This window comes from Gobio gobio (assembly GCF_949357685.1).
Source record: "Gobio gobio genome assembly, chromosome: 12".
NCBI lineage: Eukaryota > Metazoa > Chordata > Actinopteri > Cypriniformes > Gobionidae > Gobio > Gobio gobio.
The window spans coordinates 1112419-1129148 of NC_137105.1; the positions used below are offsets into that span (position 1 = coordinate 1112419).

A 16730-nucleotide genomic window follows, 5' to 3' on the forward strand; every position below is an offset into this window, starting at 1 on the left:
TAGCTCCTAAACTCTGGAACTCTTCCTAACATTGTTCGGGAAGCACACACACTCTGTCAGTTTAAATCTAGACTAAAAACACATCTCTTTACTGTGGCATACACATAAAACACTTTCTCAATGAAATGATTGTTAGGCTGCATTAACTAGGTCAGCCGGAACCGGGAACACTTCCCATAACACCTGATGTACTCGTGACATCATCAGAAGAATGGCATCTACGCTAATGATAGTCTCTCTGTTTATCCTGAGGTTTACTGCAGTCAGCCGGATCCAGATCAGATGGTGGACCTGCGCTCAGAGAAGACCAACACATGACCAACACATGACCAACACATGACCGACACATGACCAACACATGACCAACTCATGACCAACACATGACCAACACATGACCAACACATGACCAACTCATGACCAACACAAGACCAACACAAGACCAACACATGACCAACACATGACCGACACATGACCAACACATGACCAACACATGACCAACACATGACCAACACATGACCAACACATGACCGACACATGACCAACACATGACCAACTCATGACCAACACATGACCAACACATGACCAACTCATGACCAACACAAGACCAACACAAGACCGACACATGACCAACACATGACCGACACATGACCAACACATGACCAACACATGACCAACACATGACCAACACATGACCAACACATGACCGACACATGACCAACACATGACCAACTCATGACCAACACATGACCAACACATGACCAACACATGACCAACACATGACCAACACATGACCAACACATGACCGACACATGACCAACACATGACCAACTCATGACCAACACATGACCAACACATGACCAACTCATGACCAACACAAGACCAACACAAGACCGACACATGACCAACACATGACCGACACATGACCAACACATGACCAACACATGACCAACACATGACCAACACATGACCAACACATGACCAACACATGACCAACTCATGACCAACACAAGACCAACACATGAGCAACTCATGACTAACACATGACCAACTCATGACCAACACATGACCAACACAAGACCAACACATGACCAACACATGACCAACACATGACCAACTCATGACTAACACATGACCAAGACATGACCAACACATGACCAACACATGACTAACTCATGACCAACACATGACCAACACATGACCAACTCATGACCAACACAAGACCAACACATGACCAACTCATGACCAACACATGCCCAACATATGACCCAACACATGACCAACACAAGACCAACACATGAGCAACTCATGACCAACACAAGACCAACACATGACCAACACATGACCAACAAATGACCAACTCATGACTAACACATGACCAACACATGACCAACACATGACCAACACATGACCAACTCATGACCAACACATGACCAACACATGACCAACACATGACCAACACATGACCAACACATGACCAACTCATGACCAACTCATGACCAACACATGACCAACTCATGACCAACTCATGACCAACACATGACCAACACATGACTAACACATGACCAACACATGACCAACACATGAACAACACATGACCAACACATGACCAACACTTGACCAACACATGACCAACACATGACCAACTCATGACCAACACATGACCAACACATGACCAACACATGACCAACTCATGACCAACACATGACCAACATATGACTAACACATGAACAACACATGAACAACACATGACCAACACATGACCAACACATGACCAACTCATGACTCATGACCAACACAAGACCAACACATGACCAACACATGACCAACACATGACCAACTCATGACTAACACATGACCAACACATGACCAACACATGACCAACACATGACCAACACATGACCAACTCATGACCAACTCATGACCAACACATGACCAACTCATGACCAACTCATGACCAACACATGACCAACACATGACTAACACATGACCAACACATGACCAACACATGAACAACACATGACCAACACATGACCAACACATGACCAACTCATGACCAACACATGACCAACACATGACCAACACATGACCAACTCATGACCAACACATGACCAACACACGACCAACTCATGACCAACACATGACCAACTCATGACCAACACATGACCAACATATGACTAACACATGAACAACACATGACCAACACATGACCAACACATGACCAACTCATGACTCATGACCAACACAAGACCAACACATGACCAACACATGACCAACACATGACCAACTCATGACTAACACATGACCAACACATGACCAACACATGACCAACTCATGACCAACACATGACCAACACATGACCAACACATGACCAACTCATGACCAACACATGACCAACACATGACCAACTCATGACCAACACATGACCAACTCATGACCAACACATGACCAACACATGACCAACTCATGACTAACACATGACCAACACATGACCAACACATGACCAACTCATGACCAACACATGACCAACACATGACCAACTCATGACCAACACATGACCAACTCATGACCAACACATGACCAACACATGACCAACACATGACTAACACATGACCAACACATGACCAACACATGAACAACACATGACCAACACATGACCAACACATGACCAACACATGACCAACTCATGACTCATGACCAACTCATGACCAACACATGACCAACACATGACCAACACATGACCAACACATGACTAACACATGACCAACACATGACCAACACATGAACAACACATGACCAACACATGACCAACACATGACCAACACATGACCAACTCATGACTCATGACCAACTCATGACCAACACATGACCAACACATGACCAACACATGACCAACTCATGACTCATGACCAACTCATGACCAACACATGACCAACACATGACCAACACATGACCAACACATGACCAACACATGACTAACACATGACCAACACATGACCAACACATGAACAACACATGACCAACACATGACCAACACATGACCAACACATGACCAACTCATGACTCATGACCAACTCATGACCAACACATGACCAACACATGACCAACACATGACCAACACATGACCAACACATGACCAACACATGACCAACTCATGACCAACACATGACCAACACATGACCAACACATGACCAACTCATGACCAACTCATGACCAACACATGACCAACACATGACCCTGAAGTGTCTGAGAGACCGTGATTATCCTCCTCCTGAAACTGCCTCATCGTCACGGCATCCTCAATAAACCCGTCTCCGGCGTGATGACTCCGATCTTTCGAATATTCTGATCTATTATGACCTCTGACCTGTAAAGTTGTCAGAATAATAATTATATGCTGTTTGTTAATTGGCCAGAGGAGAACTGCCCCCCCGACTGAGCCTGGTTTCTCCAAGGTTTATTTTCCTCCATTCTGCTCCTGATGGGGTTTGGGTTTCCTCTGGCTTGTGTTGCTCAGTTGGGGACACTACATGTTCAACTAAATATCCAAATAAATCTAATTATTAAACTAAATTAACCATAAAAACTAAATTATTGATCTAAAGCCCACACTGTCACTGTATGATAATTTAAATGAGCTGATGACATCACCGTTTTTTCCAGAATGGCTGTACAGCTGAATAAAATTATGCTGCATTATTTTCCTGTTTAACACTGTAAAGCTGCTCTGAGACAATCTGTAGCCTATAGTTAAAAGCGCTATATAAATAAAGTTGACTTGACACACACACACACACACGCACACACACACACACACACACACACACACACACACACACACACACACACACACACACACACACACACACACACACACACTATGCCCCTACCCCTAAACCTACCCATCACTCACTCTCTCTCACACACACACACACACACACACACACTCACACCGAGCGCTGGGTTCTTCAGTGGCGCGCGCTGACGCAGGCAGTGGAGTAGCAGCGAGCGCTTATAATGCGTCTTAAGAGCGGCGGCGGGTGACTGGACACTGCGCGTGCACTGGGCATGAGATGAGAGCGACTCCGCGTTCACACACCGCAGGTGAGGATGTGCGTCATTACCGTGTGTGTTCACTTCATATTAAAGTTGTGCAGAGGAGCCGTCGCTGTTCGCGCGAGGGGATCAGAATCTGCGCACACACACATCACGCGCGGATTATTATAGAGTCTGACGAGAGTCATACACATCACGCTTATGATTTATGATCAATAATCACGGCATGGACTCCTAATGGAGGATACAGTAGGGCGCATTGTCTCCGGGCTATTTTTAGACCCTGGCAGAGAATCGCAGTAGTGTGTGTGTGTGTGTGTGTGTGTGTGTGTGTGTGTGTGTGTGTGTATGTGTGTGTCAAGTTACTGCTGCAGAAAGAGATGAAATGGGTGGCAGCTCAGAACAATAACCCCGTGAATATACATCCACCCGTTATAGAGATGATGTTTATTACAGCCAATCATCTTTAAGTGTGCTATAACTAATATACAGAATCATAGTGTTCATCTCGGCTTTATTATAGTTTATTTTAATACTATACAGATTGTTTCCCAGTGAGATGCTTTATTCTTCATAAAAACACCATAGACATGGCAGATTATTGTATTATTATTGATGATGATAATAATAATAATAATAAGAAGAAGAAGAAGAAATGCTACACAATAAGTATCTCTTAAAGGGACAGTTCACCAAAAATGACCCCCAGTATGAAGAAACCTGAGGAAGTCAATGGGGACCAAACCTGCTGTGTGTAAAGTGACCAGAGAGACGAGTACGCTAATGTTGTGACACAGCCAGGTCTGAACGCTTAAAATAACTTTAAACGGCTTGAAGTTTGAACGTTTTACTGGGAGAAAGTTAAAGAAATGTTGCTAGTATCATTTAACACGTTGTTGACATTAATTAGCATGTTGCTGGTGTAACCCCTCCTATTCGAACTGACCGCTCCAAGCGGGACTCGAACTCGGGTCCACCTGCATGAGAGTCGAACGCTCTAACAAGGAGGCTAAAGGCCTAGCACCTAGCTATCACCCAGAATACATAATCAGTGCTCTAGAAAACCTTATCAACGCCCTAGCAGCCACTCATAACACCTTAGCAACACCCTAGCAACCACCCAGAATACATTATCAGTGCTCTAGAACACCTTATCAATGCCCTAGCAGCCACTCATAACACCTTAGCAACACCCTAGCAACCACCCAGAATACATTATCAGTGCTCTAGAACACCTTATCAACGCCCTAGCAGCCACTCATAACACCTTAGCAACACCCTAGCAACCACCCAGAATACATTATCAGTGCTCTAGAACACCTTATCAACGCCCTAGCAGCCACTCATAACACCTTAGCAAAACACCCTAGCAACCACCCAGAATACATTATCAGTGCTCTAGAACACCTTATCAACGCCCTAGCAGCCACTCATAACACCTTAGCAACACCCTAGCAACCACCCAGAATACATTATCAGTGCTCTAGAACACCTTGTCAACGCCCTAGCAGCCACTCATAACACCTTAGCAACACCCTAGCAACCACCCAGAATACATTATCAGTGCTCTAGAACACCTTGTCAACGCCCTAGCAGCCACTCATAACACCTTAGCAACACCCTAGCAACCACCCAGAATACATTATCAGTGCTCTAGAACAGCTTGTCAATGCCCTACAGCCACTCATAACACCTTAGCAACACCCTAGCAACCACCCAGAATACATTATCAGTGCTCTAGAACACCTTATCAACGCCCTAGCAGCCACTCATAACACCTTAGCAACACCCTAGCAACCACCCAGAATACATTATCAGTGCTCTAGAACACCTTGTCAACGCCCTAGCAGCCACTCATAACACCATAGCAACACCCTAGCAACCACCCAGAATACATTATCAGTGCTCTAGAACACCTTGTCAACGCCCTAGCAGCCACTCATAACACCTTAGCAACACCCTAGCAACCACCCAGAATACATTATCAGTGCTCTAGAACAGCTTGTCAATGCCCTACAGCCACTCATAACACCTTAGCAACACCCTAGCAACCACCCAGAATACATTATCAGTGCTCTAGAACACCTTATCAACGCCCTACAGCCACTCATAACACGTTAGCAACACCCTAGCAACCACCCATAATACATTATCAGTACTCTAGAACACCTTATCAACGCCCTAGCAGCCACTCATAATACCTTAGCAACACCCTAGCAATCACCCAGAATACATTATCAGTGCTCTAGAGAACACCTTATCAACGCCCTAGCAACCACCCAGAATACATTATCAGTGCTCTAGAACACCTTATCAACGCCCTAGCAGCCACTCATAATACCTTAGCAACACCCTAGCAACCACCCAGAATACATTATCAGTACTCTAGAACACCTTATCAACGCCCTAGCAGCCACTCATAATACCTTAGCAACACCCTAGCAATCACCCAGAATACATTATCAGTGCTCTAGAGAACACCTTATCAACGCCCTAGCAACCACCCAGAATACATTATCAGTGCTCTAGAACACCTTGTTAACGCCCTAGCAGCCACTCATAACACCTTAGCAACACCCTAGCAACCACCCAGAATACATTATCAGTGCTCTAGATCACCTTATCAATGCCCTACAGCCACTCATAACACCTTTGCAACACCCTAGCAACCACCCAGAATACTTTATCAGTGCTCTAGAACACCTTAGCAACACCCTAGCAACCACTCATAACACCTTAGCAACACCCTAGCAATCACCCAGAATACATTATCAGTGCTCTAGAACACCTTATCAACGCCCTAGCAACCACTCATAACACCTTAGCAACACCCTAGCAACCACCCAGAATACATTATCAGTGCTCTAGAACACCTTATCAACGCCCTAGCAACCACTCATAACACCTTAGCAACACCCTAGCAATCACCCAGAATACATTATCAGTACTCTAGAACACCTTATCAACGCCCTAGCAACCACTCATAACACCTTAGCAACACCCTAGCAATCACCCAGAATACATTATCAGTGCTCTAGAACACCTTATCAACGCCCTAGCAACCACTCATAACACCTTAGCAACACCCTAGCAACCACCCAGAATACATTATCAGTGCTCTAGAACACCTTATCAACGCCCTAGCAACCACTCATAACACCTTAGCAACACCCTAGCAATCACCCAGAATACATTATCAGTGCTCTAGAACACCTTATCAACGCCCTAGCAACCACTCATAACACCTTAGCAACACCCTAGCAATCACCCAGAATACATTATCAGTACTCTAGAACACCTTATCAACGCCCTAGCAACCACTCATAACACCTTAGCAACACCCTAGCAACCACCCAGAATACATTATCAGTGCTCTAGAACACCTTATCAACGCCCTAGCAACCACTCATAACACCTTAGCAACACCCTAGCAATCACCCAGAATACATTATCAGTGCTCTAGAACACCTTAGCAACACCCTAGCAACACTTCTGCTAGCATGGATTAGCATGTTTTAGCACATTGCATTAATTAGCATGTTTTAGCACATTGCATGAATTAGCATTCTGCTAGCATGGATTAGCATGTTTTAGCACATTGCATGAATTACCATTCTGATAGCATGGATTAGCATGTTTTAACACATTGCATGAATTAGCATTCTGCTAGCATGGATTAGCATGTTTTAACACATTGCATGAATTAGCATTCTGCTAGCATGGATTAGCATGTTTTAACACATTGCATGAATTAGCATGTTTTAGCATGTTTCGAGCATGTTGTTAACACGAATTAGCATTCTGCTAGCATGGATTAGCATGTTTTAACACATTGCATTAATTAGCATGTTATAGCACATTGCATGAATTAGCATTCTGCTAGCATGGATTAGCATGTTTTAGCACATTGTATGAATTAGCATTCTGCTAGCATGGATTAGCATGTTTTAACACATTGCATGAATTAGCATTCTGCTAGCATGGATTAGCATGTTTTAACACATTGCATGAATTAGCATGTTTTAGCATGTTTCGAGCATGTTGTTAACACGAATTAGCATTCTGCTAGCATGATTTAGCATTCTGCTACCATGATGTAGCATTTTGCTAGCATGTTTTAGCATGTTGTTAGTGTGATTAATCGCGCGGCTGCTGTGAAAAGTGGAATTCTTGACTCAAACATGTTCAGATATTAAAGTGATCTATAATCCTGATCCGTGATGCTCCCGTTTCTCCAGGAAGTGTGCAGTGGCGTCTGGGATCCCGTGTAGCTCCAGACTCCCGATCCGCCATGTTGGCTCCGCTGAGCCTCCTGCTGGCCGCGGTGTGTCTCTGCAGCCGCGCCGCCACACTGGAGTCAGGAGGACCGGAAGAGGACGCCACACCCGCTGCGGTCAGCAGGACTCACTCACTCTCCAACTCAACATCTGCGCTAACATCCGCGCTAACATCTCCGCTAACATCTGCGCTAACATCTGCGCTACCTCTCCAGCTGGACGGAGCCATCAGTCCCTCAGACTCGCTGACCGGCGGAGAGCCGTCCGGCCTGAGACTGGCTGACACCTGGACCGAAGCGGCTCATCTGCGGACAGGTCAGTGATCGACACGCTATTTAACGTTAAAGGGGCGGAGCTAAAGCTGTCAGTGTCAGAGCTGATCCTCATGATGATCATGGACTGAAGGTGTTTCTCAATGTCCAGGATCCTTCCTCTAGGACTGGTCCTTCCTCTTCCTCTAGGACTGGTCCTTCCTCTTCCTCTAGGACTGGTCCTTCCTCTTCCTCTAGGACTGGTCCTTCCTCTTCCTCTAGGACTGGTCCTTCCTCTTCCTCTAGGACTGGTCCTTCCTCTTCCTCTAGGACTGGTCCTTCCTCTTCCTCTAGGACTGGTCCTTCCTCTTCCTCTGGGACTGGTCCTTCCTCTTCCTCTAGGACTGGTCCTTCCTCTTCCTCTGGGACTGGTCCTTCCTCTTCCTCTGGGACTGGTCCTTCCTCTTCCTCTAGGACTGGTCCTTCCTCTTCCTCTAGGACTGGTCCTTCCTCTTCCTCTGGGACTGGTCCTTCCTCTTCCTCTAGGACTGGTCCTTCCTCTTCCTCTAGGACTGGTCCTTCCTCTTCCTCTAGGACTGGTCCTTCCTCTTCCTCTGGGACTGGTCCTTCCTCTTCCTCTAGGACTGGTCCTTCCTCTTCCTCTAGGACTGGTCCTTCCTCTTCCTCTAGGACTGGTCCTTCCTCTTCCTCTAGGACTGGTCCTTCCTCTTCCTCTAGGACTGGTCCTTCCTCTTCCTCTGGGACTGGTCCTTCCTCTTCCTCTAGGACTGGTCCTTCCTCTTCCTCTAGGACTGGTCCTTCCTCTTCCTCTGGGACTGGTCCTTCCTCTTCCTCTAGGACTGGTCCTTCCTCTTCCTCTAGGACTGGTCCTTCCTCTTCCTCTAGGACTGGTCCTTCCTCTTCCTCTGGGACTGGTCCTTCCTCTTCCTCTAGGACTGGTCCTTCCTCTTCCTCTAGGACTGGTCCTTCCTCTTCCTCTGGGACTGGTCCTTCCTCTTCCTCTAGGACTGGTCCTTCCTCTTCCTCTAGGACTGGTCCTTCCTCTTCCTCTAGGACTGGTCCTTCCTCTTCCTCTAGGACTGGTCCTTCCTCTTCCTCTAAGACTGGTCCTTCCTCTTCCTCTGGGACTGGTCCTTCCTCTTCCTCTGGGACTGGTCCTTCCTCTTCCTCTAGGACTGGTCCTTCCTCTTCCTCTAGGACTGGTTCTTCCTCTTCCTCTAGGACTGGTCCTTCCTCTTCCTCTGGGACTGGTCCTTCCTCTTCCTCTGGGACTGGTCCTTCCTCTTCCTCTAGGACTGGTCTTCCTCTTCCTCTAGGACTGGTCCTTCCTCTTCCTCTAGGACTGGTCCTTCCTCTTCCTCTGCAGGACTGGTCCTTCCTCTTCCTCTGCAGGACTGGTTCTTCCTCTTCCTCTAGGACTGGTCCTTCCTCTTCCTCTAGGACTGGTCCTTCCTCTTCCTCTGCAGGACTGGTCCTTCCTCTTCCTCTAGGACTGGTCCTTCCTCTTCCTCTAGGACTGGTCCTTCCTCTTCCTCTGCAGGACTGGTCCTTCCTCTTCCTCTAGGACTGGTCCTTCCTCTTCCTCTAGGACTGGTCCTTCCTCTTCCTCTGCAGGACTGGTCCTTCCTCTTCCTCTAGGACTGGTCCTTCCTCTTCCTCTGCAGGACTGGTTCTTCCTCTTCCTCTAGGACTGGTCCTTCCTCTTCCTCTGGGACTGGTCCTTCCTCTTCCTCTAGGACTGGTTCTTCCTCTTCCTCTAGGACTGGTCCTTCCTCTTCCTCTGGGACTGGTCCTTCCTCTTCCTCTGGGACTGGTCCTTCCTCTTCCTCTAGGACTGGTCTTCCTCTTCCTCTAGGACTGGTCCTTCCTCTTCCTCTAGGACTGGTCCTTCCTCTTCCTCTGGGACTGGTCCTTCCTCTTCCTCTGGGACTGGTCCTTCCTCTTCCTCTGGGACTGGTCTTCCTCTTCCTCTAGGACTGGTCTTCCTCTTCCTCTAGGACTGCTGGTCCTTCCTCTTCCTCTAGGACTGGTTCTTCCTCTTCCTCTAGGACTGGTCCTTCCTCTTCCTCTAGGACTGGTCCTTCCTCTTCCTCTAGGACTGGTTCTTCCTCTTCCTCTAGGACTGGTTCTTCCTCTTCCTCTAGGACTGGTTCTTCCTCTTCCTCTAGGACTGGTCCTTCCTCTTCCTCTAGGACTGGTCCTTCCTCTTCCTCTAGGACTGGTCCTTCCTCTTCCTCTAGGACTGGTCCTTCCTCTTCCTCTAAGACTGGTCCTTCCTCTTCCTCTGGGACTGGTCCTTCCTCTTCCTCTGGGACTGGTCCTTCCTCTTCCTCTGGGACTGGTCCTTCCTCTTCCTCTGGGACTGGTCTTCCTCTTCCTCTAGGACTGGTCTTCCTCTTCCTCTAGGACTGCTGGTCCTTCCTCTTCCTCTAGGACTGGTTCTTCCTCTTCCTCTAGGACTGGTCCTTCCTCTTCCCCTAGGACTGGTCCTTCCTCTTCCTCTAGGACTGGTTCTTCCTCTTCCTCTAGGACTGGTTCTTCCTCTTCCTCTAGGACTGGTTCTTCCTCTTCCTCTAGGACTGGTCCTTCCTCTTCCTCTAGGACTGGTCCTTCCTCTTCCTCTAGGACTGGTCCTTCCTCTTCCTCTAAGACTGGTCCTTCCTCTTCCTCTGGGACTGGTCCTTCCTCTTCCTCTGGGACTGGTCTTCCTCTTCCTCTAGGACTGGTCTTCCTCTTCCTCTAGGACTGCTGGTCCTTCCTCTTCCTCTAGGACTGGTTCTTCCTCTTCCTCTAGGACTGGTCCTTCCTCTTCCTCTAGGACTGGTCCTTCCTCTTCCTCTAGGACTGGTTCTTCCTCTTCCTCTAGGACTGGTTCTTCCTCTTCCTCTAGGACTGGTTCTTCCTCTTCCTCTAGGACTGGTCCTTCCTCTTCCTCTAGGACTGGTCCTTCCTCTTCCTCCAGAGGCGAGGCTCCTCTTTAGCATTTGGAGAACAGGCTAGCAAGTGCGCGTCAGCCTCATTACGTCAGTGAAAAGGTCCGTTAGCCGTCAATAACGTCATTTGTATAATATCAATACGGTTGTAATTTGTACTGGCATTTAAACATTAAACTTTACTTATATTTACTACGGTGGACAAAGTACACAACTCCATTACTCAAGTAAAAGTAAAAGTACTACTGGTCAAATATTACTCCGTTACAAGTGAAAATTGTAAAAAACTATTTTTACTCAAGTAAAAGTACAGAAGTACTTGTTTATAAAAGTACTTAAGTATCAAAAGTAAATTTCCTTTTTTATATCAATGCATTATTTTATTATCGTTGCATTGTTGTATAAATGCGCGGTGGTTTAAGCCAGTCAGTGATGCTCCATCCGACATGTTAGCATACGACTATCTTGAACTAATTTAAATACTTGTATAAAGTTACAAAGCTGCTGTCACTTTAAGGCAGAATGCACAAATCCTACTCACTGATACACATCCGATATTCCCCCAACTGTTTACGTTCACTTATGACATAATCAACTTTGTTTACGTGAATACTTTCCAAAATGAAAATGTTGACATTTTGTGTGTATTGGTCTGTTTAAGTGTGAAAAAAACGCTAAAGAAAGCTGTAATCAGTGCTCGTGCTCTGCTTCTGAGAGCCACAAAAACAGACTGAACTGAGCTCGTTCATCATCCATATGTCTATGCTTCTCTTTCTCACAGACATTTACGTTTTTTAACATTTTATGAGATATTCATCAAGTGTATGCCAACGAAACTAATCTTTAATCTTTTCAGAAAACTGAAACTTACTCTCTAGTATGGCCATGTGTGCACACACTGTGCCGAGGAACCGTCTTCCTCCATTTTGCTGTAAACTGATCAGTGTTCAAAAAATTTTGGGAAATTATGATCCTACAAAAGTGATTACTTAAAGGCTGTCTGCAAAAAAAAAAAAAAAAAAAAAATTTTCATCCACTGACTTGCAAAGCAGCTACAGAAACGACTTTTGACTTTGAGGACCTTGATAGAAATGTAGTGGAGTAAAAAGTACGATATTTGTCTTTCAAATGTAGTGAAGTAAAAGTTTCCCTAAAAATAATACTTCAGTAAAGTATAGATACTACAAAGTGTACTTAAGTACAGTACTCAAGTAAATGTGCTTAGTTACTGTCCACCTCTGGTTATAACAGATGTTTGGTAACGTAAACACTTACACTTAAAGCATATTGCCCCGTTAACGCTCCGACATTATATTATATTATATTATAACTTTAATTTTATTATAATTATATTACATTATATATATAACGCTCCGATATTTTGTATTTTTTGAACAAGATAGCAAAGCTGCCGCATAGGATTGTGGGTGATTTGAGAAGTCTACTCGTATGCATCCTTTCCTGTTTATGGCATATTTTTCGAACGAAGGACTCAGACCTTGGTTGAAATTCCGAGGATCCTCGACATTGGACCAGCCCTTCAGCGGACGTCGATGACGTAGCATGCTCAGAATCTGGCTTCAGAGGATCCTTGACATTGAGAAACGCCTCCAGTCTCACACACGAGTGCAAGGCCGTAACCAGAGTCTGTAAATGAGCGAGGTCCGGGGTGGGGCGTTAAGAATTGTGCTATAATAATTGAGCATCTTCGGGTGGGCTATCCCTTTACAGTTTTCTTCAATTGCTAACAAGCATTGTTCAATACTGAAACCACATTTTCAAAACTTTTCACACATTCAGGACCAAACTGCGAATCATTTTTCATTGCTTTCAGACAAAATGCATTCAATCACCACATTTTTCAAAATCCACAGACACTTTTGTCATTCATCCTCCACAACGTCAAGTCAAGTCAACTTTATTTATATAACGCTTTTACAATGCAGATTGTTTCAAAGCAGCTTTACAGTGTTAAACAGGAAAATAATGCAGCATAATTTAATTCGGCCGTACAGGCGTTCTGGAGAAAACACTGATGTCATCAGCTCAGTTCAATTAACATACAGGGACAATGTGGGCATTAGATCAATAATTTCGTTTATATGGTTAATTTAGTTTAATAATTAGATTTATTTGGATATTTAGATGAAAATTTAGTGTCCCCAACTGAGCAACACAAGCCAGAGGCAACAAACTGCAAAAAACGATATATTTGCAGGATATTTTTCATATGCTAACACACTGCTTTCAAAACTGATAAAAGCACATTCAAATCAGAATGATGGCAAATTTCAAGCATTTCTGCAGAAATGATTTTGAAATATAGAAATCTAGCTCCCTGTTGTTAGTGTTTTTTTAGGACAGTGTGTTATGAGTGACATGCATGTTTTCTGAAGGGGAATTTGTTGCCAGTGATTGGTGGAACGAGCTTATTTTGAGACGTGTATGAAGTGTTTTGTTGGTCTGAGTGAGTTTTGGGGGTTAGATGAACTGTTTGGCCAAAATTAATCTTGGAAATGCAGATTGTATGAAGAGTTTTGAAAATGTGGTTTCAGTATTGAACTACTTGTTAGCAATTGAAGAAACCTGTAAGATACACAAAAAAACGATGAATATGCCACTGATGATGAATAAACAGTATAAGGTAGCAGTCCTAAACCAGATTTTGTTAATACAATAATGTTAGTTGTAAGTTGGTATGAGAGACCAAAGTAAAAAATAAAATGGCATTTTGGGGTTACGGAAACAACAGTTACCATGGTAAATAGTACACAATATTAAGATGAACTGTTGAAACATATGAATAGGCTACTGATCCTGAGGATGAATGAACAACATCATAAACCTGCATGTAAATCAATCGCAGCTAACATACTAAGTTTAATATACTGGCACTTTTGGTAATTTCATGACTTACTAATTAACATGCATTGTTGCATGCTCGTAGTTTATTTTGCGCTTTATTTATAATCAAGTGAGATCCACCGCGTTTGCGCGTGCAATTGAAGAGTGCGCGCTACGAGCACAATATTGACTGTGAGAGGACAAGGAAATTCTGTAACCTACTTGTTATACAGATCTGTATTATGCTACTGGTTTTGATTGTGTTGATGCCTTTCTTACAGATAATAATAATGATCATTGCGTTTGTCTTACGGAATGCGGCATCTTCCTGTCAGCAATTACAGTTTGTCTATGATATTTTTTTTTATTAATGCCGGTGGCGCAGTGTTGCCAGATATTACTAGGAAAGACAATAAAAAACAAACAAACAAACAAATCCGAAATAAGTTTAAAAACCATGCAACTTACCACTTTATTAACTTCCTAAAGTGTCACGTTAAGTGGGAAAAACGAGTCCAAAACGGCTTATAATAACTGGATCTGGCAACACGGAGGCGGCACCCGCGGCCTCACTTATAAAAAGCTTTTGAGTCCCGTTCTCTCTTCTCGCAGCGGCATGAATTGCAGACGGGTCATATAAGCTATAGGAGGCGGTTCACACGGCTTATTAGTCATTTAGATAGCTTGAAATTGTATTTTTTAATATGAAAAAAATTACTGAGGTCCGGACCTCGGTGACCTCATAGCTGGCTACGGCCATGCACGAGTGTGACGAGTATTTCTGTGCCACACACACACACACACACTCCTTCAGGATTACAACAAGATCCAGAGAGTCTGAGTGTCTCACACACACACACACACACACACACACACACACACACACTCACTCTCACACATAACTGTGAGTGAGTGTGTGTGTGTGTGTGTGTGTGTGTGTGTGTGTGTGTGTGTGTGTGTGTGTGTGTGTGTGTGTGTGTGTGTGTGTGTGTGTGTGTGTGTGTGTGTGTGTGTGTGTGTGTGTGTGTGTGTGTGTGTGTGTGTGTGTGTGTGTGTGTGTGTGTGTGTGTGTGTGTGTGTGTGTGTGTGTGTGTGTGTGTGTGTGTTAGAGGTCGACCGATAGTGGATTTTTCCGATACCGAAAACTAGGTTGGACCGCACTTGCCGATAACCGATTAATCGGCTGATAGTTTTTAAAATGGATACTGGATAAAAAAAAACATAATTAAACGGTGCTGAACTTTGAAAATGTGCTAAATTAAAAACATATAAATATGAATATTAAAATGAGAAATTCTAACATAAATTCTTCAGAAAATAATGTATTGTTCTTCGTGATCCCATTTTTCAAACTTTAGTTAGTGTGTAATGTTGCTGTTAGAGCATAAATAATACCTGTAAAATTATAAAGCTCAAAGTTCAATGCCAAGCGAGATATTTTATTTAACAGAAGTTCCCTTTCAAAGCCTACAGCGAACGGCCGGTTTGTTCTACATCCTGGTACTTCCTGCTTTAATGACGTCACTAGAACAGTTTGTTGACTAAACTCCGCCCACAAGAATACGCAAAAAAGGGGGCGTGGTCTCGTTGCTCTCCCTCGTGGAGAAGAGGAAGTGTTGCGTTCGTAGAGTGTGTTTGTCGCCATGTCGTCGAGACGCTGTTATTTTCGCATGCATCTCCCCGTTATGGTAAGAGGCGGGACCTTTCTGGGCAACGTGCGCTAAGCTGCTGTCCAATCACAACACAGGAACCGCTGGCCCAATCAGAACTCGTTACGTTTTTCTGAAGGAGGGACTTCATAGAACAGGGAAATCCTCAAGCCGTTTTGAGGACAGTGAAAACAGCGGAATACAGGGCTGCGTTTCCCAAAAGCATCGTAAGCCTAAGTTGATCGTAAAAACGATCGTACGAGTGATCTTAATATTAAGGTCTGTTTCCCAAAAGCATCGTAACTTAAGTAGCACTTGAAAATGATCGTAGATCTACGAGTGCTCTGGAGTAATCGTAAAGCTCTAAGTGTATCGTAAGAAGACAGAGTTATGAGGTCACCTACAGGACAACCGGCAGATTACACCTTTAACTTTATTCAAGTGCATTGTGATAATACTATAAGGTTTTGATTGTACTTTATTGTACACTTTTTTATTATTATTTTTATTTTAATATTCTCATTATTATCAATGTTGATAAAAAAAACAGTTCTGCTGCTTAATATTTTTGTGGATTTTTTTTTTTTTTTATGAGGGCAGGTAACAAACTAAAAAATTATAATTACACATCTGAATTAAATGAGGATATTTATTTCGTCTTTTTGAAAGGTATCTTTTCGTGTTTTTTTTTGTTCTGCCATT

The 16730-nt window shown here is 44.2% G+C and overlaps 1 protein-coding gene across 5 annotated transcripts in view; it reads left to right on the forward strand.

The window, feature by feature from the left end:
* The first annotated feature begins 3918 nt into the window (after nt 1–3918).
* Nucleotides 3919–16730, forward strand: part of armh4 (armadillo like helical domain containing 4) — a 25310-nt gene continuing 12498 nt past the window's right edge. For 4 of the 5 annotated variants that reach the window (XM_079830861.1, XM_079830862.1, XM_079830863.1 and 1 more), the window contains exons 1-2: nt 3919–4101; nt 8292–8645. In XM_079830861.1, the coding sequence (XP_079686987.1) occupies nt 4071–4101; nt 8292–8645 (385 nt within the window). In that variant the 5' untranslated portion in view covers nt 3919–4070. The remainder of the gene's footprint in view (nt 4102–8291; nt 8646–16730) is intronic. The other variant, XM_079830865.1, reaches the window with a different exon arrangement.